The sequence below is a fragment of the Oncorhynchus masou genome, chromosome 22, assembly GCF_036934945.1.
Source record: "Oncorhynchus masou masou isolate Uvic2021 chromosome 22, UVic_Omas_1.1, whole genome shotgun sequence".
NCBI classification, from domain to species: domain Eukaryota; kingdom Metazoa; phylum Chordata; class Actinopteri; order Salmoniformes; family Salmonidae; genus Oncorhynchus; species Oncorhynchus masou.
In genome coordinates this window covers 38,398,623-38,408,080 of record NC_088233.1, presented here as the reverse complement: position 1 = coordinate 38,408,080, position 9,458 = coordinate 38,398,623, and the positions used below count along the sequence as shown (strand labels likewise).

General features: G+C 41.4%; 1 protein-coding gene across 2 annotated transcripts; it reads left to right on the top strand.

Annotated features, from left to right (window-relative positions):
- The first annotated feature begins 662 nt into the window (after window positions 1-662).
- Window positions 663-9,458, top strand: LOC135509442 (tyrosine aminotransferase-like). Of its 2 annotated transcripts, none has more exons than XM_064930102.1 (12): window positions 663-771; window positions 1,557-1,840; window positions 1,956-2,060; window positions 2,472-2,539; window positions 2,692-2,850; window positions 3,810-3,948; window positions 4,056-4,108; window positions 6,500-6,652; window positions 7,715-7,843; window positions 7,972-8,055; window positions 8,153-8,251; window positions 8,370-9,458. In XM_064930102.1, exons 2-12 carry the CDS (start codon window positions 1,564-1,566, stop codon window positions 8,508-8,510), a joined length of 1,407 nt encoding a protein of 468 aa, XP_064786174.1. In that variant the 5' UTR covers window positions 663-771; window positions 1,557-1,563; the 3' UTR covers window positions 8,511-9,458. The 2 variants fall into 2 exon arrangements, with proteins under 2 accessions (XP_064786174.1, XP_064786175.1); XM_064930103.1 differs by having other exon boundaries at window positions 735-771; window positions 1,551-1,840.

The following is a 9,458-nucleotide window of genomic DNA, read 5'->3' as shown; positions in this document are numbered from 1 at the left end:
TTTTCCACACATGAAGCAATTGCACTGTATCGTATACTACTTATCTGTATTTGACTGTATATACCTATTAGGCTTACTTGTACTCCTGTATACATACTGTACATGCTGTGGTCATTTGGGTCATTTGCCAGAAATCATAATTCACTTCAGAAACTGGATTGCAAAATAACCCAATGCATGGAGCATTGAAACACCACTGTCAAAACCAGTTCTGGAGAGACCATCGTGTAAGCAAGGTGTAGCTGTTCCATAGATTTGGGTCTATTGGCTTACTTACCCCCATTTTTACATTGTTTTTTTTTTTACAATGGAAAAATCATGCTAATCCTAAACTGCACTCAAGATGACTGAGCCTCAACACGTTTTTGAGAGATCAGTTGTTAGAGGCTGAAATCAAATACTTTGATTAATCGAAACTGATTGATGCTTCTTTAGAAAAAAAAGATCTCCCATTCATGAAAATGTGCGCGTTGCGCACGAGGACAGCACATGGATCTCCTGTCACGAGTCTCGTATATATCATTTGGAAAGAGTTAAATGATACAGTTAAACCCAAACCTTGAGGTGTTTCACATTTTTGGGAATGGTGTAACAGGCGTGTATGGCACAACACTCAGTCTCCACCAATGAAGTGATGGGCAGGATTCAACACCCATTTTCGGGGGCTTGCTATAAAGCTGGTTTATAACAGACTTATCAGTATAAGTACATATAGAGTATTTTACCTGAATTCCTTCATTTTGGAGTGTGAAATTATTTGAGATTGTAAAGGTATTTAAACATTATTTTGTAATTTAAATGTATGATTACGCATTTAACTACCCTTTGCAAGTAAATATCAAATTTATTAACAGGAAATTTAAAATCCGCTACGGATAAAATTTATTATGGCCAATTATTTAAGGTACAGCTCGCATGTTTATTATTACGCATGCAGAAACAAATATTACATTATTTAAAAGAGATGCCTAAAGGCACTGTCGTTTCAGAATATTTGTTGTTTTTGTCTTATTTCAAAAAAATTTTTTTTTAAATTTACGTTAATTAGGTTGATAATTTATTGTTCTTGCGTGATGTAAATTTGTTTTACTTCTTAGCGTATGGATTTTACAATGCATGTATTTATACTGCGCTTGTGATACGATAGCCATTGATAGACTTGTCCAAGTCCGATCAGTAGATGGCTCTTCATTAGGCCACCTTAATGTTCAACTGCGCGCATATCTTCATTTCATTTCAGAACAGTAAACGCAGCGCGTTTGAGTTCAATCTGGATTTTATAGACATGGCACCTGTTGAATTTACATGGATAATTGAACATCTGGGCTAGCCTACTTCTCTGCACTGATGTTTAATTATCCAACAAGTTGATTTGCAGTTTTCCAATGTATTATTTGTATATTCATTCATAATATTAGTATAGTATAGTATTTTATTTGTATGATATTTTTCAAAAAAATGCAATTACAGAAATTATTCATCGAAATCTATTTGTTTTACCTATCTTTTTCTCCCAATTTGACTTTTCTTCCTATCACTTCCATCTGGAGCTGCAGTTGCAACATGGAGGACAATTCCTATGTGGTCAAAATGAATGGGAATGGTGTCAATGAGAATAATTCTCTCAATGGCGTCAATGGAAAAGGTCTTAATGGGAATGGTATCCAACATAAGACTGTGAAAGACAGTGTTTATAAATCCAAGCAGAAGAGCCGCAGGCAGAGATGGAACATCCGGCCCTCAGAGATGTCAATCAACACCTTGAATCCCATCCGTGCCATTGTGGACGGGATGAAGCTCACACCCAACCCCGGGAAGCCCATGATTGCTCTATCCATTGGTGAGATGCTACACCACTATCTTATTTGCATATACTCCGTGTTTTCACTTGTGATGTGCAGTTGTCCAGAATTATGTTTCTTATGTACTCCTTTGTCTTCCTGTCACACCATCAGGGGACCCTACAGTGTTCGGGAACCTGCCTACCGATGAAAAAGTTACCCAGGCCTTGAAGGATGCCATTGACTCACACAAATACAATGGCTATGCTCCGTCTGTTGGTAAGACTCATGCAAACCCTTAATCACAGCACCAACACTTCAAAAAGCTTGTCAAGTGCAAAAAACGAAGGATAGAGTGAGATGTTGTAAAATTCGATTTTTTTTGTAAAGAAAATTACATGGTAATTGAGAAGATATGAGATGAGGCACAGCTAAAAGGGGAGTTGGGTGACTTGCAAGGGGTTGAGAGGTTGGATGTTATTAATGGAATTTCGGTCAGTGAAGTTAAGAGAGCGAGATGAAATAGGGCCATTTACCTGTCTGCAGATGAACTGAATAGGTTCTCCGCTATGATTGATGATGATTGTAGCTCTAATGACGTATGCATGCGAAATCTCCCTTTGTCCCAGCAGACTACTGAATACAGTATACAATACAAAATATTAGCTGTTGTCTTCTACTCATCGACAGGTTATCAGAAGAGCAGAGATGTGGTGGCAAACTTCTACAGTTGCCCCGAGGCCCCCTTGGAGGCAGACGTGCGTTTACCTGACTCATCCTTTATCTGCTTTTCCTCGTTTAAACTTGATTTTTCTTCACCATATATTCACCTCTGTCTCCCTACTGTAACTTTTCCCCAGAACTAGAGGACATACAGACCTCTAAAAATCTCTTGTTATCTTCCTTGCAGGATGTGGTTCTGACAAGTGGCTGCAGCCAGGCTATAGATCTGGCCATCACGGTGCTGTGTAACCCTGGAGACAACATCCTAATCCCCTGCCCTGGATTCTCCCTCTACAAGACTTTGGCTGTGTCTCTGGGCATCCAGGTCAAACTGTACAACCTGCTGGTGAGTACTGGAGAGAGAGGGGAGGGATTCAGATGGGAGGGAGAGTGACAAAAACATGTTTTGAGGAGAAGGAACAAAATAGAGGGAAAATAAAGCAAACAAAGAAAAAGCAGGTTGATATAGATTTTTTTGTGAAGAGAAAGAGAGAGGAAGAGATCAAGGGCGGGTCAAAATATATTGTTGAAAGGGAAAGATCAGGGGAAATGCTGAGTTCATCCACACTGGTGCAAATCTGGCACTTATAAATCACATTGGATACTTTCTTTACTTTAGGCTTACACACACACACACACACACACACACACGCACGCACGCACGCACGCACACACACACACACACACACACACACACACACACACACACACACACACACACACACACACACACACACACACACACACACACACACACACACACACACACACACACACACACACACACACACACACACACACACCACACACCACACACACACGCACACACACAAACACACACCACATACAAATGCATAAATACTAGGAGCTGCATATCATTTTGAATTTAATTACATCCATAACAAATATGAACAACATTTCAAAACTGAATTCAGGCCACTCTGGGACACAGTTGTATGTCGTGACTCTTGAGGTCATTGTGTTTACATGACAACTGCACACAATGTAAAGTGCTGCTACTGAACCACCTTACAGAGCTCCCATTAAACCAACCAACTCTCAAACCAAATGAATTTATAGTCAGACTACTCGTCTCAGGGTGCAGTCCTAGCTTCCGTCATTAGCGTTTTATTTCTAGTCATGGGCCTCAGCTAGCTGCCTCCGCCCGAGACAGAGGTATGTGTAATGAGGGAACTAAGAGATCAAAGGTTAGTTGAGACAGTTAGGGCAGTGCAGAATCTGCAGATAGGTTTGTGTGTTTTCAAGTGCATGTGCCTGCTCTAGTGGCTTTGTCTGTCCTTGCAGCCAGAGAAGTCATGGGAGATCGATCTTCAGCACATGGAAAGCCTGATCGATGACAGGACAACCTGCCTGATCATCAACAATCCTTCCAACCCTTGCGGCTCTGTCTACAGTAAAGAGCACCTAAAGAATGTCCTCTCTGGTGAGCTCTGTTCATTCACCCCCTGAGCCACAGTGTTCCCTCTCACTGTAGCAAAATATAAGGATTTATTCTAAAACAAGTGTGACTGTGTCTATTCTCTTATCTAGTTGCCTCCAAAAATTGCATCCCGATCCTGGCTGATGAGATCTATGGTGACATGGTGAGTTCAAGACACACACAGAAGCCCTCTCAGAAACAAACACAACACAGACAAACACTCATACAGACTAATAGAGAACTGCCATTGTGTCTGTTGCATAATTGGAGAGGATAATGTATTGTCTTCTGGCATTGAGGAGATATTGAGCTTACTAGGGTCTAACACAGGGTGGATTGGGTTATGGTGGTCTATGGAGGTGTGGTGGAGTAGAGTAATAGCCAGGTCATGCATCCAGGAGGAGGCTTCTAATTCTGGGGTATAGCCTACGTGCCACTGGCCCTCATGTAATACATATTACCAGCGAGGCACATTCTTTAACATTCTGTAACAGGGAGGTTTTCCCTGGCTCAGCTCTGCTGGGTATCCGAGGAGACCTGCCTGACACGTCCACATCAGCAATGGGGGGATTAGGGGTGTCACAGGCTGAATGCAGGGCTGGCAGTGGCGGGGCAACAGTGCTGGGGTTAGGTCAGCCAGGGCAAGTGAAGGATGAGCCACAGAGGTAATACTGTAGTAGTGCTGAGGGATTAGTGCTTTTTGAGGCCGGTTCGGTTTCATTTAAAAAAAATAATAATTTTGGTTTCGATTACTTTTTTAAACATTAAAAGCACTATGTGGGTTGAATGCTGTAACAACACAGAATAAAACAGTGAATCAAAGTTCCATGATGCTTATCACATATAAACCATCATTTATTCACGTTACTTTAATAAAATATTTCAGTTGTTGTGTATATTACATTTGTTTTATTTGATTACTTTATAATTTAATTCCAAGTCATCATCTCATCTCTATAGAGCTGCTGCTGACAAAATCACTATATTGTAGTTCTTCAAAGTAAATAAGACATACTTTTATGCCTGCTGAATACCAACTATCAATCACTTAGATAATGTATTTTCAGGTAGAGATACCTCGTGTAGCAGCAGCTGCTCTCTGTTCCACCTCAAAATCGTCAGTAGGCGCTCCTCTGCTCTGGAATTAGTTTAGTAATTTCTGAGAGTTGTTTTAAGATTTTTTGGGGATAGTTTAAGGTATTGGAATTTGTTTTTACCATTGTTGGGTGTTAAACAGCGTATATTTTTTAAATTGACATTCTGTAAGGTGTTTAAAGATGTGTTTAATAGGATAACTGTATTTTTGCAGAATTGCTTGATGAGATTTACAAGAAATCTGTGTTTTTTATGATTAGTCCCTGTGAGAATGGAGAGAGGTGGTTGGGGTGATTTGTGAATCCTTTAGGGGGGGTGATTGGGGTTGTTGAGTGCATAAATCACATGAGCTCTGAATCCACCAATGTCTCACTCAGTACAACAGAAGAACTCAGAATGACTGTGCACTTTTTCCACATGTGTTTGCGATTAATGCAGATGTGAGGGTAGTATAGTACGAGAGCGGCTGAGAGGGTGGGGGTGTTTAGGGGCTTCGTGGAGGCATGACGTGTCTGGGCAGCATCAGTTCCATCTCACGGTTAGAGGGGAATGTTTGGCAAGCACCAGGCTCTTTCCCTAAGGGCCCCTGTGGGCTCCTCTCTGTGGAAAAAGCCTATCGCTCACGGGAGTTTGGAGTGGTGCCAAAAATGCTCTGTTCGTAAATTAGGTCTGAGGTGAGGTTTAAGATGAGCTTTTTCTGAACTGTCAGTCACTGTGCTCTGACCAATAGGATGCCGGACGGATCCCAAACGCGACGTTAAGGCCTCATCTCTAATGAAAGCCAGCTTATAACAATTACTGTAACAGCCCATCTGGAGTTATTTAACTTCTTAAAAAATGTGTAATTGGATTACAGTTACATACTCAAAAACAGCTTAATACATTTTGAATTACCCAATTTAAAATCAAGATGAGGGCTGCAAGTGTTTGCCTCAAACACACTGAAATGGCAGATTTTGAACATCTTTGAAACCTGTGCTGAGCCACAGATTTCCCCTCTATTCTGATCTATTTGAATCTCCAAAACTGCCAAATTTGCTTTCCTTGGTTGCTTTTCGCAGAAAAGTATTTTAATCAAAAATGTCCCCCTAATGTCCCACTGTCCCACTAAAAATGTCCCACTAAACATCAGGGTCTTTGTGTCAAAAGGACATTTTTGATTAGTCAACACAGCTCTACCATTTCCCCTTCCCAAGCTGGCCTTCAATCAGATTTATTTTGGATCCGTCTCATCTGTTGCATTTCCTTTTTTTACTGGCCACAATCTGCTTGGTGGCTGGGTGTATTTTTCAAGACATTTGCCCAACCCTGAGTGTACTGCTCTATAGTGTGGATAGACTATACATGTATCACTATGTAAAAACACTTTCCCTTTAGTGTAAACTAACACTGATGATTTGACATTGTCCTCTACAGTGCTTTGTATTGATATGAGCGTTTACTGTATCTCCATTATCAGGTGTTTCCAGGTTGCAAGTACCAATCTATGGCGTCCCTCAGCAGTGATGTACCCATCCTGGCATGTGGCGGTCTGGCCAAGAGATGGTTGGTTCCTGGCTGGAGGATGGGCTGGATCCTCATTCATGACAGGAATCAAATATTCGGGAAAGAGGTAAGTCCTTCAGCCTCTCACTAATTAAATATGTAAGGTCCAGTTTATCTATACACATACAATACACTACACCAGTGTTCCCTAACTGACAGGGTGATTTTACGTGGTCCCAGAGGTTTTCTGAGCAAAATTTTTATTCACATTTTATTGTTGGACGTAAAACTCTGTAAAAAACGCCAACAAATCAGGTCCAAGTGATTTTAATTTTGGAAATCTGTTCCAAAGTATTCCCACACATAATAGAGAGATATACACTGAGTATACAAACATCAAGAACACCTGCTCTTTCCATTGAAATGGACTGACCAGGTGAATCCAAGTGAAAGCTATGATCCCTTATTGATGTCACTTGTTAAATCCACTTCAATCAGTGTAGATGCAGGGGAGGAGACAGGTTAAAGAAGGATTTTTAAGCCTTGAGACAATTGAGACATGGATTGTGTATTCTGAGAGTGAATGGGCTGGACAAAGTATTAAAGTGCCTTTAAACGGGGTATGATAGTAGGTGCCAGGTGCATCGGTTTATGTCAAGAACTGCAATGCTGCTGGGTTTTTCAAGCTCAACAGTTTCCCGTGTGTATCAAGAATGGTCCACCACCCAAAGGACATCCAGCCTACTTGATACAACTGTGGGAAACATTGGAGTCAACATGGGCCAGAATCCCTGTGGAACGCTTTTGACACCTTGTAGAGTCCATGCCCAGACGAATTGAGGCTGTTCTGAGGGGAAAAGGGGGGGTGCAACTCCATATTAGGAAGGTGTAATGTTTGGTATACTCAGTGTATGTGATTGTACACAAATGTAAGCAAGGTTTGAAGCTATTATTTTAGTCAAATATTATATCTGTTAGGGCTTCTTGTGGTCAATTTGCAGTCCACAAATTATTTGTAATTATGTTTCGTCCCCCTGACCATCTGCTCAAGAAAAGATTGGCCCGTGTCTGAATCTGCTTGATGTTCCCCGCACTACACCAATATTCACACAGTTTAATTAGTCTGTGCATGTCCTCTGGGTTTTGAATCACTTCTTATGTATCTAATGTGTTTCTCTTCTGCGTTTAGATTCGTCAGGGTTTGGTTCAGCTTAGCCAGAGGATTCTGGGTGCCTGCACCATTGTCCAGGGGGCGATAGAGAGCATCCTGAACGACACGCCCCAGGAGTTTTACTACAGAACCATCAGTTTCCTCAAGGTGAGTCCCCTTCCCCAATTACTTTATTTACAGATGGTAGTAGTCTAACATATTGACGTATCTGGATATCTGTCTATATGACTGTCATACTGACTTGTCTATTGACTGGTTTCCTGCTTCTTTCTCAGTCAAACTCAGAGATCTGTTTCTCTGAACTGTCCACTGTTCCTGGGCTGACCCCTGTGCTGCCAGCAGGAGCCATGTACCTCATGGTGAGTCTCACGTGTTCAGAATTCTTGGTGTGGAGTTGGTAGGTGGGGAGATAATAGAACAGACCAGGATACTTAGTGTGTGTCTTGGCATTTCTAGGTGGGGATTGAGATGGAACACTTCCCAGAGTTCCAGAATGATGTGCAGTTCACTGAGCGTCTGGTGACTGAGCAGTCCGTCTTCTGCCTGCCTGCTACGGTAAAACATCACACACATATATCCATCCATCCATCTAATGGTCTCATCCATCCTTTTCGTCTACCAAAGGTGGAGAAATGTCCTTGTTCTGTCTTTTACAACTCTTCTCTCCCTGCAGGCATTTGAGTACCCAAATTACTTCCGGATCGTGGTGACCGTACCAGAGGAGATGATGGTGGAGGCATGTGCACGGATCCGGGAGTTTTGCCAGCGCCACTACAGACCCTGCAGCCAAGACAGCAACGAGCTGGACCAATGAGAGACAGCCTGAGAGAGAGGGAGACCAGAGAGTATGGACGCAGTAAGGGACAAAAGTGAATGTGAAAAAAAGAGAACGGGAAGAGAGCGGGTGAAAGAAAGAAGAGGAACTAGGGAAGAGGAGTGAGAAAATGATGTTGCACTGCAGGAGCAAAGGATTTAGTAATGTAATTGGTGGTCGTCCATCTTTAGTAACTTCAATTTATGAGCAGACCTGATATTTATATTTTGTATGGCCATTTTATGTTAAACTTACTTTGACTAATTATTTGGCTTCATGGTTGTACCAATTCTCAAGGCTCCAATGTTACTTTATATGTTGGGTTGACCAAAACACCATTGGGCCTATAGAACCAGGGACCGGGGGTTTACCCACCCCCTTTGTTCAAACCATGATGGGGTTAATAGTTGGGTTGATCCTACCAGGAAAACAAATGGAACTCAAGCACCAGCAGATTACATACAGTGCTTTCCATAGTCTGTGTTACATACTTTTTCTTGCTAGGATTATGATGCTCAACCAAAACCTTTGCTATCTACTTGTTAATCTATCTTCATGTAATATTGAATGTTATTTTTTTTGTATGTGAAAAAGTTATTTAAACCAAAGTAAAGCTATGAAATACCTGTTTGTTTGTTGTGACTCATTAGCTCATGGTAATATAAAAACTAAATCAAAGGATGTATCCACTAATTTATTGATTATAGTTTGTTATTGAGGCCTACACCCAATCCAGACATGGGGATTTGACCTGAGCTGACCTGTCCATCAGTAAAGTCAAGGGTTAAGGGTTGAATCAGTCCAGAATGGGGATGGACATGGTTAGGGTTTCACTCACTGGTCCTTTGTCTTTGACACGCCTGCATGTCCCCAGTGTTAATGATCAGGTGTATATCTTCAAAAGACTTCAAGATAATTAAAACATTAAAACATGAACACGATGTTGAA